This window comes from Sylvia atricapilla, chromosome 3 (genome assembly GCF_009819655.1).
Source record: "Sylvia atricapilla isolate bSylAtr1 chromosome 3, bSylAtr1.pri, whole genome shotgun sequence".
NCBI lineage: Eukaryota > Metazoa > Chordata > Aves > Passeriformes > Sylviidae > Sylvia > Sylvia atricapilla.
In genome coordinates this window covers 52,112,385-52,131,913 of record NC_089142.1, presented here as the reverse complement: position 1 = coordinate 52,131,913, position 19,529 = coordinate 52,112,385, and the positions used below count along the sequence as shown (strand labels likewise).

Here is a 19,529-nt window from a genome sequence, read left to right as displayed (position 1 = left end):
AGGCAATCATTTGCTCTCCAGTTACTGATGTCCTCTATAGCAGAACCCTTTGCCTCCCTCAACACACAGATTATACTAAACATCAGTGCACTGAATAGTATAGGAAATTAACAAGGAACTTGTGATGAAAAATGTTTAAAACAGTCAAAATCCCAAGTTTAAATTCAGTCAGTAGAGGTGGCATGCATCCTGTAAGTTAGATCATGACTCTTAACTAGTGGACAAACACACTTTACAGGACTATTTCTGAGAGAAGTCCATCCCTCTTCCTCTGAGTGTGCTCTAACCCTAAGAATGCATCCCTAAATGGAGAACTTAAAAAGATTAACAATAAGTGGACAAAAACTTTGGTGCTCTGTGGCTTTCAAAAGTTACCTGCTAAAGACAACTAGTTTTAACTTACAGCAATGCACACCAGCTAAGTGAAACAAATTTTGTCCTCTTAAAACCAGATCATTTTAAAATTTAAAATGAGTAATTCTGGATTTAGAAGTACAGGCATGTAAATATTTCTGACTTTTTTTGTCTTTTTAAACAGCCTTTTCATCTTTCCTAAATCAGAGAATCTTGGTGAATAATGCTATCCCACTGCTATTTTGGTACAGCAACAATGAATCACTTCTATTACTTAACATATCCATTCTTAAGAATGCTGGATTACCATGATTTGTACCAGCAATGGTGTTCTGGCATGAGGGTCTAGCAGAATTGTACAGCAGTTGGACCATAAACCTGAGAATTTTCTGGAGCACAAACGGAAGTCCTGCTCAGTTCCACTTAACAATTTCTGGACACTTGCCACCTAATGGATTGTAGTTTCTGAAACCCATCTTAAATAAAAAGTAGCAGCTACCACACTGAAAAAGTATCTTAAATCTTTCTTTGTAAAAAATGTCAATGTGGAGCTAACTGGGAACTTGCTACCAAACTTCAGTTAAAAATGAAAGCTTTTGTTCAAAATTTTGCTAGCCTCTCCGAGTAATTCTAGTTCGGATGTCTTGTGCCCCTCCTCTCTTCCAAAGCTTAGTCCACTAGACTGTTCCCTTCTAGCACATGCCAGCCATCCTCACCAAGGCAACACTGATACCCCTGCTAACGACATGTCACGAGAAACAGGACCTAGATGAGAAACTGTCCAACAGTGAGAGAGAGGAGACATAAAAACTGTATTTTTTATTAAGGGGTTTATGCCTTATTCGACTTCCCATGAAAACACAAAGAATAGTTCTTTTAATGTAAAAATGTACATTTTAACCTATTTTACCAAGTCTCTGTCAGCACCCTCAATGCACTGAGAGGGATTGCTATGCTTTTCCTTCCACTCCTCTGAATCTGGTGGCTTAAGGCAAGATCCGGCACTGCACAGCTGTAAAACCTTGGGTAAGACTGTGATGAAAGTGTTGTGCAAGAACTGGCAGAACACTTGTTAAGCATCTTTTCCCTTCATTTGGGAGCTGTACTAAAGTCTAGACTGAATTTAAGGTCAAGTCATATTACTGATATGCTTGTATCTGGCCAGGTACCTCACAGATCTTGAGCTCCCTGGCTTGACCCCTAGGACCTGGCTCATCAGTACAGATGCACTTGGAGATATGAACTCTTGGCCTTACCCTCTATGCTGTCATTGGACCTGCTCTGCTCTCTTTGTTCAGGTACTGTGGGACTGCTGCTTCATGGATGATGCCACTTCCACCCTGCCTTCCTTGCTGTAAACTCCCAGCTCACCTCAGTTGTGGAGAAGCTCACTTTTCCTTCTCCTTAAGTGTCAAATTCAGTTGTCAAATGAAGAGGGAAAAAAAAGCAAATGACTTTGCAGACAGCACTTGATGAAAGGTAGGTGGTTCTTTCTACCAATGTTGCTATTAATTCAGCCCAAAAAGTTTTAGAAAAACATGGTATGTTCATATGTGTAAGTAAAAAGATCAGTACTCACGCAGAAGTTGTCTGCATATCATGCCAGCTTTTGCTAAAGTTCTGCTTCAGTTCATTCATCAAACTTATGCCAAGTTTTTGTTTAATTTCCACCAGGTGCTTCTCTTTAGCTGCTAGCACTTGTCGCAAAGTTGAAATTTCATCCTCCAGCTGAGGGAAACAAGGAGAAAGGAGAAAGGTGTTAGCCTGTTCCCACAGAATGATAAACACATATGAAGTTAAGAGGCTAAATGAATCTCACAAACTCGTGCTTTTTATAGGTATCTAGAGAGACAAAGTCAAGTGCTTGTGGAGGCCACAAAGGCATACCCAGAACAGAGCTGGCACTACGTTAAATTAATGCCTCTCTGTCACCTATGCTCACCATCACACACACACACACACATCTGATAAGAGAGAGAATTATCCAGTAAGGAAGTGACTACACCCAAATCTGCCTAAGGGCATTAGGAGTCTCAAACACCAGCTCTTCATTCACTAGTAAAATGGGAATGGATGGGAGAAGAAAAGACTTGGAAAATTCAAGCAAATATCTTTCTTTGAGTACATAGGCTTTTAACTTCACATCTGCAGATATTTAGTCTTCTGGTCCTGAAAAAAAAAATCCAAACTCTTAGGAACAGGTTAAAAAAAATAGAAAACCTGCATGATAATATATGACTTGAGAGTACAATCCAAAGGTTATATCCTTGTCATATGAGTTTTATTTATGTATTTTAGGCCCTGTATATTTCAAAATTGTAACATAAAAATTTATAGTTGAGCTCTTAACATGAGTGATCAGTACCCAAAAGCAAAAAAACACTCAGAAGACAGAGCAGATTAGTCTTTCCAGAGATCCTAGTATTTAACCAAACCCTGCAATTTTAAGCTGTAAAGATGCCATCCAGCCCAAAAGAAGGAACATAATTCTTCCTGCAGTAGACATTTTTTGAAACATTTAATCAAAGCCAGTGTTTTACCAAGGCAAGAACTAGAAGACAGGACTGTAAGAAGAGGGACCCCAGAACTGTCCTGCCACTGGCTCAGAATCCTGCTCCTTAGGCATCTCTCCTGAAAGTGAGCAGGGGTTTGCATTCTTCATCTGGAAGCTTCCCAAGCCAATCTATACAAGCAGCACACAGAGATACTGAAGCTAACAAGGGCAAGTGACACCAGAGCAGCTGCCTTTCACTTCAGGTTTAGAAATTCCTTTACCAACTGTGTTCCTTTCTCCATATGTTAGTAAGGTAACATATGGCAACTTATCTGATTGCCATATGCTAAGTTCCCTGGAACCACAGTGTCCCTGTGATTTAACTCCATAGGCTGCAAGGAATGATGCAAGCACCAGCTGAAACAGTGCTGACCTCTAAGGCTATATTTAGGACATCAGTACCAGCATTATTTTATTTTACACATTCATGCATTCTGGTTCACTGAAAAACTGGCTGCAAGCTCACTGTTCTTGGAAAAGTCTCATTCTTGAATCCCCCAGCTATCAGTTTCTTTTGTCATTATCTGCTAACTATACAAGTAGCTCAGGAATTAAGCAGTAAGACTATGAACACAAAGCAGAATCATGTTGTGAGTGAAGCAGATTATTAGTATTCACCAATGCCTGTGATGCCAACACTTCACTACTGTTGTTAGATACACAACAATCCCAATTGCTTCATTCCTCCCTATGTCCTTTATGCTCCATTATATTCCTAACCTGCAAATGGAATACTGTCAAGAAGCAGGTGTCAAGAGTCTCTCTTCTGAGAGGGTAACTGGTTAAATGCTTATAGGAAGAAAGCACAAATGTCAGCATTCCTCAGGCAGCAGTTCAGAGCTCCTTTTGGTTGTTTCTCACCAAGAGCAAACCCCTTAGTGCATGACTGCTTGTGCAACACTGCTAAAGAACTTAACTTAAACTGATGCCAGGACACACAGACCAGCACTAGGCTGATCATCAGTGGATATATAAACATCTCTTGGATATATAAACATTTCAGGGCTTCTTTTAAAATTACTTTCCATCTGTTCCATTGAGTAGACATCTTAAAGCTGTGATAGCCTAAGCAAGCATTAGCCATGTGCTCAATGGCAGAAGTATAAGCAACATTTTTGATTAAAGAAAAGTAATTTATTATTTATAACACACCAATCAGTTTTGCATTGACAAAATCCTCCTCAACTTCCATCATTTTGAAATAATGACAGATACAAAGCCGCCCTCAAGTGCTCAAATATCAGTGATGACTCTGAAGTACATAGAAAGAATTAGGGACTTACAGTAGGATCTTGAAAAGCATTTAAGCTTGTAACATATCTAACTCCCATGGGAGTCAGGCATCACCTGTTTAGGATTTTTTTTAAAGTCCCCTTTTGTAAATGTTTATAACTCCATTATAAAACTGAGGCTCAAGTCCACAGAAATACAAGCCTCTAGTTCTCATGCTTCCCTTCTTTAAAGTGCAACAGAGTCAGAATAAAGATGCATCATATAGAGGCAAAGTTCCCTTCTCCCAGAATTTTGCAGAAAAAGGTATTATTATCATCTTTCCTCAAACTGGGAGCAAACATGCAGTAACACACACAGCTGAACCTGTGCCTCAGCTAGATCAAACCAGATAGCTCCTTCTGGGAAGGTGTGGGAGGGGGAAGACACCAAAGAGTAAATGACTACTTTGATGAGTGTAATGGAAGGACAACTGACAGCAGCGAGCAAGGTAGCTCAAAATGTCAGCCCCCAGCATGACTCAAGAGTCATTGTACAATGCTCCTCACAGCGAGGGGGGCGGGGGAATCTGTTCTGCTAACAATCTTCTGGCCTTATGTAAAGCTTTTGGGCTACAATTTTCTGCTGTTATTCTGAAAAGTCAGACTGACCTCTGTAAATCCAAATGACTGTTGGAAGTTTTTGTAACAGTTACTCATTTTAGTTGCATTGTAGAAATCCTAAGGCTTGATTAGAGTCAGAGCCCTGCTGTGTTAGCTAGGCTACAAATACAAGAACAGAGGAGGTCCATGCCGCAAGAAGCTTCCAGTAAAAAAGATACTATTACCAGGAGAATATGAATAGAGGATACAAAAAAATCCTGCCAGAAAAGCAGTAGTGCTTCCTCTCCTAATGTCAGAGTGGGAAGGAGGAAGAAAACAAAGAATATATATGTTAGATACACAACACAAGAGATTGAACATATGTTTTCTGCTTAAATTAATGCACAAAAGGTGCTCACAAAGAGATCCCCATTTTATCAACTGTTGATAACAGAATCAAGGGTGACTTTTACCTCTCACAACAGAAAGAGAGGTGATTGTTCCTACAGGCTCAAATGGGTATCACATAGCACATAAGGACAAGGAAGAAAACAAAACTATCATCAGTGGAGCAGAAAGGACTTGTAAGTAGGGACAGCTTTTCAAAAGGAAACATTACCCACTTCCCACATTAGCAAGTTTCTCTTTCTGTAGGAGGAAAGGTCATACATTTTTTGCAGTCTTTTCTAAGAGTCAAAAGCCTTATTTAACTATAGACTTTGTTCAGAATTTGTCCACTCTGCATTCAAGTTTTCCATACCTTTCTTAGCCTAATTATCAGTTTTATTTTGCTTTTAAGCATTGGCTGCATGCCAGTAAACTGCTGTGAGGAATTCAGAAAATAATTCCTAGGTCAGTCAAGTTCATAATATTTGACAGGCAATCTCTCACTTGCATGTTAGCACATTTCCAGCATGAGCTACTGAGAATTCTCTCCTGTAGCAATCAGGAAACAGAAGGGACACCCAGAAACATTTGAGAATAATTCTGTTGAGAGAGGCCTATCATTCTCAGATGATTGCAGGAAGTTCTGGTTTTTTTCCTTCCTTGTTTCTATCTGCCTGTGAAGTCCCCTTCACCAGAGAAGAAAATCACAGAATGGCTGAGGCTGGAAGGGACCACTGTAGGACATCTGGTTCAAGCCCTACCTACAGCATGTTTCCCAGGACTATACCCAGACAGCTTTTAAATATCTTCAAGGATGGAGTCTCCAAAACATCTTGGGGTACACTGCTCAGTCACACACACATTAAAAACATGCTTCCTGATGTTCAGGAGGAACCTCCTGTGTTTCAGTGTGGGCCCAGTGCCTCTGGTCCTGATGAAAAGCCAGTAATGAACATGCCAACTCCTAACTTTTTTGATAAACTGATGTTTATGTTTGATGAACATGTAAACTTTCAGCTTCCTTCTGATTGTCTACAGATGTGATAAGATCAGCAAAGAAGTAAAAATTAACTAGTAATTCAGAAATACAAAGGTTGATAAAATATTAAAGTGAAAAAACAGTCTTCTGTTTCACTTGAAAATCCTGAATCAGCACTGCAGGTAAATTACTTGAAAGTCATTACAAATGTTACTTCTTAGAGTACCTAATATGTACTTTGTAAGTACTCTAAGTACTACAACTTAACTGGAATACTTAAATCGATATTAAGGCAAACTCTTCACATTCATATGGCTGTGATTTCTGTTATTTGACTCATATTTCAAATAATTCAACACACAGTTTTCCCCATTCTCTCATGGAAAATTGAATTTTCCATTCTACAATTTCACTTTTCTGTAGTATTCAGCAGCAGAAATTAAAACTGAATCTATCCTTCCATGGTAGACCAAATCTAGAAAATCTCTTTAATATTTGTAATAAAGATTGTAATAATTGCATGGTTCACACCTTTCTCCTCTCATCTCCTTATTTTTAAGCTTCTTCACAGCGTACTGACTTCCAGACTCCTGAAAAAAGATACTACCTTCTCAAAACACATCAGTGCCAAAGGAAACAAAAATGTGATAAAATTACTGTGCTTGTTGTCGTCAGCTTCTTCTGTAACCACCATAATTACATTTTCCTCTGAGCACCATAAAAAGACATTTTTCTATCAGGTTGTACAACCACTGTAACAACAAAACCACAGACCTAATGAGAACACCATTCATTCTTTTTTAAGGAATGTTTATAAATAAAGACACATCTTGACTCAGATGAGAACGTGCATTTGACTTTTGCAGTTCAATCATCAAGTAGAAGATACTTTACCTTCAAAAAATAGATATAAGAAAATTATAGGCTACATTACTGTATCCTAGAATAATTTTACCAAAAAGGAAGGGCCTGCCTTTATGATGTATACTTCATCCTACAATTAATAGCTTCCAGTTTAAGGAGGTAGAAACAGTAACACTTACAGAAATTCAAATTCATTACCTTGGCTAGCTCAATTTTCAGCTCTTCTTTTTCTTCTTCAGAAATCATATTGGTGAAATCAACATCAGTGACCACATCTTCATCTGCTTCATGGAATGACTGAGTTTCCAACAGGCCTTAAAAAGTTAAAAGGTCAAGACAACCATTATTAATTATTTCAATTATTGTATTGGCCTCCCCTAAAATACAAGAATGATATACTATTCACCCACTAGGAAAAACAAACAGACAGACAAAACAAAACCAAAAAACACAAACCAAACAAAAAACAAAACAAAAAAACAAACAAACAAACCCCCAAAAACAAACAAACAACGAAAAAAAAAACGTTTCCTGCTACAATCATTTGCACTTTGCTTCTCTTTGCTTCTGAAAAGCTACTGGAAGTATCAGAGTAATGTCTGCACAGGAGCAATTTAATACATATGAATCAGAAGTCAATCACTTTGGGCACAACTAATCCCTGATAAGGCATTTTCTTGCTTCTAACAATACAGAAGGAAAAAAAAGAAAGCTTATTCTTCAAAATAAGAAAGCTGGTTAATGTGGATCACTGATGCAAAGAGCAGCAATAGTACACTGAATAATAAAGGAAGTATATTACAAAGCCAAGTTTTCTCTAAAAGTACTTCTGATTGCAGCAATTTGAAACCTTACAGATGGACACAGTTTGCAGAAGCAAATGCCACACCTATTGTTTGAAATTTCTGAACTTAATGAGAAGCATTCCTTGATTGCTCAATCTAAACCTGTGAAGAGGAGACAAATGCACTTCTTCTGCATGCCCAAGATCAGGGTCAGTATCTACAATAAGCAAGATAAGTGCATACATTAGTGCTTGCAAGACCTGGGGCTGGTTGGAATAATAGGTACTATTGAAACAACATATTTCCTATCTTCCCATTCAGTGAAGAGAACACTGCTGGGGCTCCAGCTGCTAAGAGCTTCTCCTCTTTATGGTCTGCAGACCAACAATACAAACCATGAGATAACAGAAAACATTCTCTTTACTTGTTTTAAAACTTGTTTTAAACTTCTAGATCTTCTGTTGTGGAAGAAAAATCTCACCCAGGTTACATCTGGGACAGCACTTTTCCCTTTATTTCAGCTCCCTAGCAGGGTGATCAGCCATCTCTGCTAACTCCTGACACATCTATACTGCCTCATATGGAAGAGAACAATTTATTTCACAGCTCCACAGAGGCCTGCATACTCTATTATACAGAGATTAAAATACAGCTTAGTTAAGTTTAGGCATTAAAGAACAGAGGTTACAAGGAATAGGTCTGTTGAAATTGAGTACTTTATATTTTCATGCAGAAAACTAAATTCCCTCCAGCCTTCTGCCATTTCCCTCACCTAGAGTCCCCCAGTGTACCTGGATTTCCTTCTATTTAACAGAGCAGAACTGATTTGATTCATACTATCAACTTCCCTGCAGAACACAATGGAGTGAATTCAGCCTTGTTAATTACAATCTTCCCTGAGTGGGAAGATAAAGAGCAGCAACACAGGTGCTGAACCCCTGCCTAGCACCATATGCAGAAATAGATCACCACCCTTCAGCACAAAACCTTTTAAAAACATGAAAGCATATAGAAGTAGTTGATATCTTAGCTATTACCCAAAAAGCAGCTTGCCAGGAAAACCCAGATTGCTGAAATCACAACAAAAGAAAAGCATATTTGTTCAGTAGGAACACTCCTAAATCACCTTTATTAACACCCATAAATACATCTCTAAACACAATTGTTACTTGGTATTTGTTTGAGGATCAATAGTGTTGCTATGGGACTCAAGCTAAACTTAGACTGCACTGTCTTGAAAGCAGTCTATTTTTTCATGGATGGAGGAGCAGTGTTACAGGGCAGCTGTTGGAAATGCTGGGAAGGATCTAAGGGGCAGCAGGGCTGAAAACCCTTAAGGGAAGCCTTGGGACAGATGTTGAGATGAGGTGATCTTGGAGCAATTGATGCTTAGAAACATAAGAAACAATAGAAACATAAAATCATAAAATATCCTGAGTTGGAAGAGACGCGCAAGATGATCAAAGCCCAGCTTCTGGCCATGCACAGGCCAACCCCAAGAATCACACTGTGTGTTTGAGACGACTGCCCGAGCACTTAAGGAACTGTCAGGCTTGGTGCTGTGACCACTTCCCTGGGGAACCACTTTAGGGTCAAATGACTCTCTGAGTGAAGAGCCTTTCCTTAATACCCAAGCTAAACCTCCCCTGAAACAGCTTCAGGCTGTTCCCTCAGGTCCTGTCACTAGTCATGGAGAAGAGATCAGCGTCAGCCTCTACACCTCCCCTCATGAGAAAGTCGTAGACTGCTATGAGGTCTCCTCTCAGTATTGAAGAAGACTGATGCATTTTCCTCTCCTGCCCAGTTACATAACCTGACAACACACAGGAAGAGCTCTGGGGAAAGATAGTATTTTTGTCTAAAGATGCACAGGTATTAGTTATGAGCCATGAAGGCTTGATCACTCTGGGAAGGGAGTTGTACAAGTAGCTGAACTGTTCTCAAGAATAACATAAGGTCATTGGTAGCAGGAAAAAACCCTGCTTTCAAGTTGCATTCCCTCTCCTCTTACCCACTCCTCCCAGAAATACTGAAGATCATGCCTTTTTTCCAGCTGTGGTCAGATCTGGAAAAACTGGAATTGTGATTAAATTGTTCAGATGAAGAGCTGTTATTATTTCAGAATTGTACTAATATCCAGGTGTGGAATTGGAAATTAACTTTCCACCCTTTTAGAAGAGCAATTCAGTTCTTGGGTAGCTTTTGCTTCCCCTTGTAATATAGGTGTTACTAGCTTCCCTGAAAAAATTAGGAGCTCATCTAGTAGATTACCAGCATTTACAAGAACCTGTGGGTTTGGTGACGTCCTGTATCTCTTATGTCCTCTACTAACAGCACAGTATTTTAGGCACTGACCTTCACATACTAACCTAAAGCACAGGTTTTCCAAGGTTCATTCAAGCAAGCCACTAAGAGCTAAGGCATGGAAAGAGCCTAGACACTACCACTAACATCTTATGTCTTATACAGATTAAGTTAATTCTGTCGCTCCCAAATTTAATTTCAACTGCTATGACTGCCTGGTGGTTCTATTACACTAAAAGAAAATCACACAAGAGGCATTAATAGAGCAGAAGCTGTCTTAGAACCTGTTCCTTGAACTTCCCCTCTCTCATTTGCCATGGCCAGATAAGGAGTTCGCATTACCTAACCCCATCTCTCAACTTCTTCCATTTGCAATGAAGCTCAACCCAGAGCTTAATTAATCAACAATTAGCTCTGGGATTTGTCACAAAACCCTGCCCAGAGACAGATGCAAGACCCACTCCACCTCCCTTATTATCTTTTCCAGACAGCCTCTTCTTGTGGTTTAGGATTGCTGGAGACAAGACTGTAGATCCTATGGCCTCATACAACCTCCTGTTGCTACAGCAAACTACACTACTAACATAATCATGTGTAACTTATTTATCCTCCACAAACAGGCAAACTCTGGTCATAGGCTACTTCAAAATAACAAAAAACCCCTCTCCCATAAAGTGTGGGAAATCATATAATAGGCTCGAATCAACGCAATACGCTGTTTGGCTTCTACTCCAAAGAAAGTTTTAGTACTTACTTGTAGGGGATCATCTGAGGACAGCAGGGACAAGGAATTCTGCTGACCTGAGATATTCTAGAACACATGGTTTTATTGCAAGGGTCTTGGGTAAAAGGGCCTTGCCTTCAGCCACCAGCCTCAGCTGAAGGGAAGTCCCAAATTGAGAGGGAGAAAGAACAGGAGGGTGAGAGTTTAGAGAGAAGGAAGAGAGAGAGCAAGGTGGCAGGGGGAAGAGAGCAAGAGAGAGCAAGAGCAGCGGGAAGAGGAGCAGTAAGAGTAGGGGGAAGAAGAAGAGTAAGAGGTAAAAGGTAAGAGAGGTAAGAGAGCAAGGTCCTCGTTAAAATACATTTTATCTCCTTTTGTGATGAATATTATAATTTACAGTGACCAATCAATACAAGACACAAAATCCTCCAGAATCTACATACAGCCTATAAGAACTACTACTTTACCACACTGTGTTATATTTTAAACTCTAAAAACTGCTCTTTAGACTTCTGTTTTACTACATTGACCTTTGGATCCCTTAGCCAGCAGAAAGGTATTGTTTAATCAAAAGGGGATTCTCCTTCAGCTAGCTAGGCTATTGTTTTCAGGTTATATAGTAACTAAGACTTGGTATCCTACAACTCAAAATAAGTTTTGATTTCTATTTCGATTATAGGTTTCATATTTTCAGAATCTTTTGCTAAGCAATCATATTTATAAGGTTTCCCTGATTCATCTTCCCCAACACTTACTGCCAGATATAATTAGATAAAATATGAATGAAACATTAAAAATATGGGATTATCAGTAATTAGGAACTGCAAGTCATACAGAAGAATCCAAGTTGAAACAAATGAGCAGAAAATCCTTTGTATTAGGAGATTTATATAGAAAGAAGTAGGAGGTGGATAACTGGGGGAACACATTTATTGTGTTCTTCTGAAAGATTCCTATGACAAGATATTACAACAAACATGCAAGTTGTTCCAGTGTACTGAAATTGGCATTTTTGAGTTTTCTCCCAAAGTTTATGGTAGTTCTGGCTAAGACTACTGACCTTAATTCTACAGCCAGCTATTAAATCTGATTGATTGCAAGAAATTGTTTCAGCATTGATCAATACCTGTGCATATGTTTGCCAGTAGAATTGTAGGGATGACAAATTTAATAAGTGGCTTATTAGAATCTAGAAGATCTGTAAGTATCCTGCAAATTTAAAATAACCAAATAATACAATGATAAAATTCATGACAGATTTTTATACTTACTCAGGTATCTAAAGTTTAACTACATAAAAATGTTTTAATTAGTGCTTTTTATGTATTTTTTCTATATTTATCTCAGACTCGTGTTCTAGAGTATTAAGTATCAGACTGTTTCTTGTATGTTCACTGTTTAAAAAAGAATAACAACCCCAAAACCCAACAAAAGGAAAAGCTTACACTGTAGGCTGTGACAGACATCAACACTGATGTCTGTTGAATTAACCATAATGATAGCAAAATTAAGGTTAAAAACCATCAAATTTCTGTTTGTGTACATTTTCTAACATTCAGGGAAATCTGTAGATAATCCTTTGTGTTAACAAAGCATTTAAGAGTTGAAGTGCTCTTACTGCTCTGCTTTTTTTTTTCCAACTCATTAAAGATACCATATCTACCTTGTTATCTAGCATTCACATCAAATAGTGAGAAAGCAAATTACATAACTCTTCTAGTAAGCAAAACTACTTGCTACAGCTTCTTTTGCCTTATTTAAATTTGGAAAACACTTGTTAACAAATTTAAATTGCAATTAAGTCTTCAAAGGGATGAAATAGTAAGTAGAACAAAGGAACTGTCCAGACACTGCATTAGTGTCTTTGATCTTCTTTATAATGTAGCCTTAATGCCAGATATAGAGATTAAGCAGGGGGAGAAGGGGGACTAGAAGCATGTACTAAATAACTAAATTAATCAGAAAAAGCTATCAGAAGTTGCAAGGATTTCCATACCATTTTTTCCATGACAAAGTTATTACAGGAAGATCAAAATAGGAAAATATATTATCATTTACTCTGCCTAGAAAACAAACTACAGAAGAAAGAGCTTCCCTTCTGTGTCTGGTTACCAGTGTGGACAAGTCTGAACTCATCTTGAACTTGCTCAGGGTTGAGCCTAACAATTACATACAGCTTGCCATTCTCTTAAAGGATTTAGAACTGAGAATATAAGGTTGATTTTGAAGTTATGGTTGAAAAACAAACCCAGAGGCTGGATTCACCTTGGTTAGGAGAGGGAAATATTTAACAAGCACAGGTGATGTAGACTAAAAATGTAAACATTACAGAAAAATGTAGTTTCTACTTTCTGCAACCATGTGGGCTCAGTCTTCTTTTTGCTATGAGTATGCTCCTTGGAAGAAAGAGATGGATAGACAAATGTCTTCATTCCTTCTCTCAAATGAGCTTTAGGTTGGCAGTAGTGTCAACTACTTTCCCAAGGAGAGGGAAAGCTTTTAGGTATTCAAGAGTTCTAGGATGAAGTTTAAAATCTGAGTAGGGGTCCCTGGTCATCCTGGAGCAGCTCATTACTGACTTTGTTAAAGCTTTCCCTTCCATCTCTTAACCCCTGCAAACACAAGCAGTAAGAAAATCTATCCATAGTTATGAGATAGACTGGCAGATTTCCCAACAAAGGAACATTTTTATTTGAAAGTCCTGGATAAACAGCCAGGCACTGTGCTGATTATTTTCTCTGTTTTAGTATAATACAAAGAAATTAATCATACCTTGAGGATGTCTCTACCTTATTTTTCTCCCAGAAACCGCTGACACAGCTGCCAATCTATGCTAGTGAAGAGAGAGAATCTACTCACAAAAAAATGGCAGAAAAGAGACTGAGCAGCTCGACCACTGTACCAAGAAACCAGACACATTGATAAGGAATTTGATAATCATGCTAAACACAGAAACACAGAAACACAATGGATAGAAGTGAGAATTGCAAAAACGGCTAAAAAAATACATATCACTTATTTCAACCTAAGATTTCAACCTGGGAACTGACCTTCCAAGCAAAATAATTATCTGAAATGTCCAGAAATGCAAGGATGATTTTACACATTTTACCCTATTCTTTGTATAGAATAATAATCCTGAATGCCTGGACAAGGGTAACATTTTCAAGCTGTAGCTATGGAAAAACAAAGCAATTGTTGTGAAATGTAACAGTTTAAAGACAGTAGAAAATTCTTCCTATTATGTCAAGCTGAAAGTAATGACAGCACTGTATCACTTTCTGTGCTTGCTATTGACCATGCTGCACAACTTTCTGTGAAGTCAATGGTAAAAAAAAAAAAAAAAACTGCCTCAAGTGGAAGAGTTGTCATCTCTTTTTCTTTAGGAAAAACGGGGTGAAAAAGGAAAAAGATGAAGTCACAATGGAATAATAAGGAATAAAAAGTGGATAAACTGCATCACAAAAGAGACTTGTTCTCTACAAATAAGGTACTTTAGAAACTGTAACACACAGCATAAAACAAATGAAGGAATAATGCATATATAATCAAACTAGAGAAAAAGCAATATAGGGGAAGATAAGAGCTATGACATGGAAATACTGGCAGTCAGAGGTGGAAATTGTCAGTGACATTTCTTAAACCCACCCTTTCATACTAAAAATACATGACAGTACAGTTTTCTCATCTCTGAATAGAGGCACCTGGGGTCCCATCCTCAGCTGGTAGAAGTGATGGCAATCCCATCAATTGTATAATTAAGATTATGTATCTGCTTCTTTGAATCAAAATCACTGAAACTTAATGGCAGGATTTAATAACCTTTCTCTCTAGGAATGAATCAGTTTATTGTACTTTTCTAAAGCCAGGTGCAAAAGAATATAATTAGATAGCAACCTAACTGCAGTATAATTAAACTCAAAAGCCTCCTCAATTAACTTCCAACAATGTACCTCTACTGCAAGAAGTAATAAAATTATATATTTTTAATTACAACATAAATTCTTCATGTAGTCATATTTTGTGTCCTTTAGATCACAAAACACATAACTAAGAAGATCTTTAAAAGTGTAATTTAAAAATGAGCAAAATCATGCTGAAGCCAGGAGGTTGCTTGCTTTCCTCACACCCCCTTTCAGCTATTTCAACATGTAAGACAGATGTGTCACTTTTGGTCCCATAAATGTACTAGGGAAAATACACAGGAAACGATTATAATTGGGTACATGATAGATTCTTTATTCTCTTCAGGCTCAAATTCATTACTCCCATTGTTTTAATTCAGAATAAATGTCTCTATGTTGTTACATATACTAAAGTTCACATTTAGGAACGCTGGGAGAATAGGGACAAATTCTCTTTCCTCTCTGTGATCAATCTCTCATACTGGGAGAGCAAAGATCACAGTTTTAAAGGACCAGGACTGCCTTATTGCATACTGTTTAGCACAAAATAACCATGATCTCAGCTCTGTAGGCAGCATAATTACAAATTAGCAACAATAAATCATTAAATAGTTTTAGTTGGAAACGACCTAAAAGATCACTACTTCAACCATCCTGCCATGGGCAGGGACACCTTCCATTAGATCAGGTTGTTCAAAGCCCCATCCAACCTGACCTTCAGCACTTCCAAGGATGGAGCATCCATAACTTCTCTGGGCAACCCGTTCCTTTGTCTCACCACCCTCACTGTAAACAATTTCATCCTAGTAGTTAATCTAAACCTTTTTCTGTCAGTTTAAAGCCATTTCCCCTTGTCCTGGCACTACACACCCTTGAACACCCTAACACTTGTTAGTCACTCCAGTTCTCTTGTAGATCCCTTCAGGTACTGGAAGGTGCTGTAGGGTCTCCTCAAAGCCTTTTCTTCTCCAAGCTCAACAGTGCTAACTCTCTCAACCTGTTTTCTTAGGACAGGTGTTCCAGGTCTTTCATTATCTCTATGGCCCTCCATGCCTTTCTTTAGTTGGAGGCCCCAGAGCTGATATCACTCTACAAGTTGGGAGAAAGGTACAGTTCCTTTTCCTAGAGTTTTTCTTAATCTTTTCTGTTGCATTATGCAAAAGCTCACAGCCACCAAAATGAGGCAGTGAATCAACACATTTCTCAGAGGAGACATGTCTAGTGTGTTGTGTCCTCCTCTCTCCCAGCCCCCCATTTTTAAGCACCACCTGCTTCACCCCTTAATCCCTTCATAATTAAGACTAGCTACTTTGCACCAGTGCACTTTTGCCTTCCTAAGGGGGGGGTGGGGGGCGTGGCGGGGTGTGTCATATGACAGTGAAACTTCCGCTAGTCTTCCCTAAATAAACTTGACCTACTCTCAAATGCATCTACCTGCAACATGATTTACTTAAAACCAATAGAAACAAAGCTCATTTATATGAATATTATTTGAAAATAACATATTTTAATAGTTTTGTTACACAGACTCTGTATTCAAGATGAAACAATTTTTTAGTTTTTAAAGGAAATACTCCAAATATATATTGACAAACAGCTCACTTGAGTGCCATGCCAATTTCTGCAGATGCACTGCTTTTCAGCCAGGATGTCTTGCTGCAGTGGGCTGCTTTGGTAAACCTGGAATTTGGAATTAGCATAACAGTAATTCTCTGCACACAGGCCACACAAACCACTTCTCAGTCAGAATAGCACCATCTATCTGGGCCCGTCCAACTCCAACTTACATTTGTTTTTCCCACAATCTTTTTTGCCAGCATCCTGAGGTGTGAAATGAAGCACTTACTATTCTGCTCCTAGTATTAAGCTCCATGTTAAGGCCTTCAGAGGTTTTGGCATCATTAACTTTGTGGCTTTGCCACAGTGTTATGTAAAACGCCATTACAAAGAAACTTAGTTTAGTGGGGCTCTGAGTGGAGACACCTGGGGTTTAGGGCCCTGGCTGTGTAGAAACAGGTGGGATGGCCCATCCTAGTGACACAAAGGCCATGCTTCAGGAAGATGGGTTGGACCAGGAGACAGAGACTGGCACTTCCAGTCACACCATACAGCCACAATCTTTGAAGCCCCCAATTCACCCTAAAATACCAGCAGAAAATGGCAGCTGATCCAGGCAAAGTGTGAGCTTTTTTTTTCCCTTGAAGATCAGCTGGGAAGATAAGGCCTGAACCAAAGAGGGTAAGCTTTTATGCCAGCTGTTGCAGGCAGAGGCAATGGCAGGCCAATGGGCAAGAGAAAGACAGGGTTTAGCAAAGTACATGGCATAAGTTGCCATGCCACTGAGGTTGCATTAGACGACACTCAAGTGGCAAGAATATAATTCAAACTTTCAACCTAGAATCTTTACAGAGCCCAGTGTGAAATAATGCCTATATTAACTTCAGTACCTTAAGAAGGTCGAGACAAGGAGCACAAGACAGTCCTTGTCTTCACTCTTCTACTACCTTAAGTAAGAATATTTTACTGAGGAAGTTGTTGCAAAATGGACATAACAATGTATTTTTCTGAAAAAACAGAACTCCAGTACTTGCATTAGCACTCTGCTAATAACTTTCATTCGCATCTTCATCCTTACTCAACTTAATTGTTGAATTTTTTCTCTCTTCTTACCCTCCCCATCCTTGACTCCCACACACAGCACATAACTATGACCAAAGTACTGCTGCTCCCTTTTCAGGACATGTCCATGCCCTGTATTTCTGTGCAGAACTGCACACAACTGAGGAGCCTTTTAATTCTGGATCTAGGGCAAAATATGGTTCCTATGTTTGAGCCTCTCCTAAATGGGTACAAACTATTATCATTACATACTCTTCTTTATTCCTTGTGCTTACTGCAGGCTTCATCTATATTGCTGATTATCTATGCTTCTGCTTTCTGAAGCAATTTAAAACCAAGAGAACACATTTTTCCTCCACCGGTAGTATTTGGCTTCCAGTTTCCAGATAATGTCTGTTATTTAGCTCTGCAAAGACATTACTTAAGTCTCCAAGTCTGCATTGTGATTCAGTTTATATTAATGATTGAATGACATTAATCAGAAGACCTCTTTTTTTTTTTTTTTTTTTTTTTTTTATTCAGTCAGGCTATTCAAGTAATTGCTCCTTCACCGTCATCTTTTCTTTGCCAGCAGAGTTCTGAACCACCTGTCCCACTACATGATTGAAGGATTTCTCTCTCACAAGAGCACATGGCATAACTGGTTCTTCATATGCACATTATAGTGCACAGCACTGGTTAGGTAATGACGTGGCAAAAATCATTCTCTCTGATTATGACTTTGATTCCTCCCTCCCACAATAATAAGTCAATAGCTGCCATCTACCTAAAATACTTTGAGCACAAGACAATATTCTGTTCCTGGAATAACTGCTCCTGTAATTCTGTAATGTACGTATATTTTACTCATCTCTAAGAAGAATCTGGATGTGTTTAAATACAACAATCTCTGATCACTTTTTAATGAAAATTTAGCCTGCAACAGCCCAGCATGCACCAGAGAAAGAATATAAAGTATCTAAGGCCTTCAGAAGATCTTCTAACTGGACACATTTGCTCCGTATCATCCTCTGAAAATCTTAGTGTGATCTGAAGTTTACCCTATGCATTTAAGAACATTTTAATTCAACTGAGAAACATAGAAAGAGGAATTAGATAAGCACTTAAAATGCCTGAGCCAATATCAGCTTACTACTAAATCCACCTAAAGAACAATGAAAACAGTTATTCCAAGGCAATTATGCAGAAGTATTTTAAAACTTTTAGAGGGTTAGGAGCCACCTTTTTGCAAGCACAAACCTGGATCACTTTAGTACCAACCCAGGTGGCAAGGCAATTTTCTGGTGAGGAAGCTGGTGAAAAGACAATTTAACAAACAGGTGAACACAGAAAAACCTAACTCTTTACTGAAGAAGCAAACATAGAAAGTATTACCTCTCTTCAGCCATCATTTATAAATATTTACAGAATATAAATCATACCTTTTAAATTCACACCATACATAGTTTTAAACAAGGCTTTATTTACAATTTATGTGTTAGTAACTTTAATTATTAGGCAATTACTAAATACTATTTGAAAGCATGGCATGGGTACTAAAGAGAGACAACTTATGTATTTGGATGGATAAAGGAGGAAGGGCGTTTCACAAATTAATGCAAAACCCAGAGAAAAATCAGACTGTACAAATACAAAGAAAAAAACAGAAAGAATGGTTCACAATGGAGGAAGAAACAGATTGGAGAAGATCTGACCCTAACAACTTCATTGATCAACAAACAAAAGTAGCCGTTTCAGCAAGAAAGCACATGAAAATAAACTGCACTGCCTGCTATGCAAACATTTTGTGCAAACAGTTTTCACTGGGAAAATCAACACTGTATATCTATAGGCACTCCGCACCTGTATGAATATCAAAAACGTTTTCTGAATGTAGCTGTAGGTTTCTTATGTTTTAGTTTTTAAGGAATGTAGTTTTAGTTTTCTCTCTGCCTAAAGCACCACTAGTGTTCTAGTTGCTGTGTGCTTTCATTATGTTCTTGGTGGACAGCAAGGATAATTGCTGGCTAAAGTACATTAGTGGTGAGAGCAGGACAACTTTACAGAAAGCAAACCCTAGAAGACCAACAAAATACCCCAGAAGTTTGCATTCTTCGTGACAGCCCTTCTTGCTTCAGAAGGAACTCACTGCTCAAGACATTTCATTGGCTTCCATTTCTGGAAATGACAAAGTCATTAGACTTCCTTCTGTTCTTTATACCCCCAGCCCACTTCTCTGAGCTCCCTGGATTCTCCTTCGGTGGCTA

The 19,529-nt window shown here is 38.5% G+C and overlaps 1 protein-coding gene across 2 annotated transcripts in view; it reads right to left on the bottom strand.

Moving 5' to 3' along the window:
• Nucleotides 1-19,529, bottom strand: part of TPD52L1 (TPD52 like 1) — a 51,232-nt gene that overhangs the window by 25,258 nt on the left and 6,445 nt on the right. For both annotated transcript variants that reach the window (XM_066315330.1, XM_066315331.1), the window contains exons 2-3: nucleotides 7,148-7,263; nucleotides 1,934-2,082 (exon numbers count right to left, since the gene is read on the bottom strand). In XM_066315330.1, coding sequence (XP_066171427.1) covers nucleotides 1,934-2,082; nucleotides 7,148-7,263 — 265 coding nt within the window. The remainder of the gene's footprint in view (nucleotides 1-1,933; nucleotides 2,083-7,147; nucleotides 7,264-19,529) is intronic.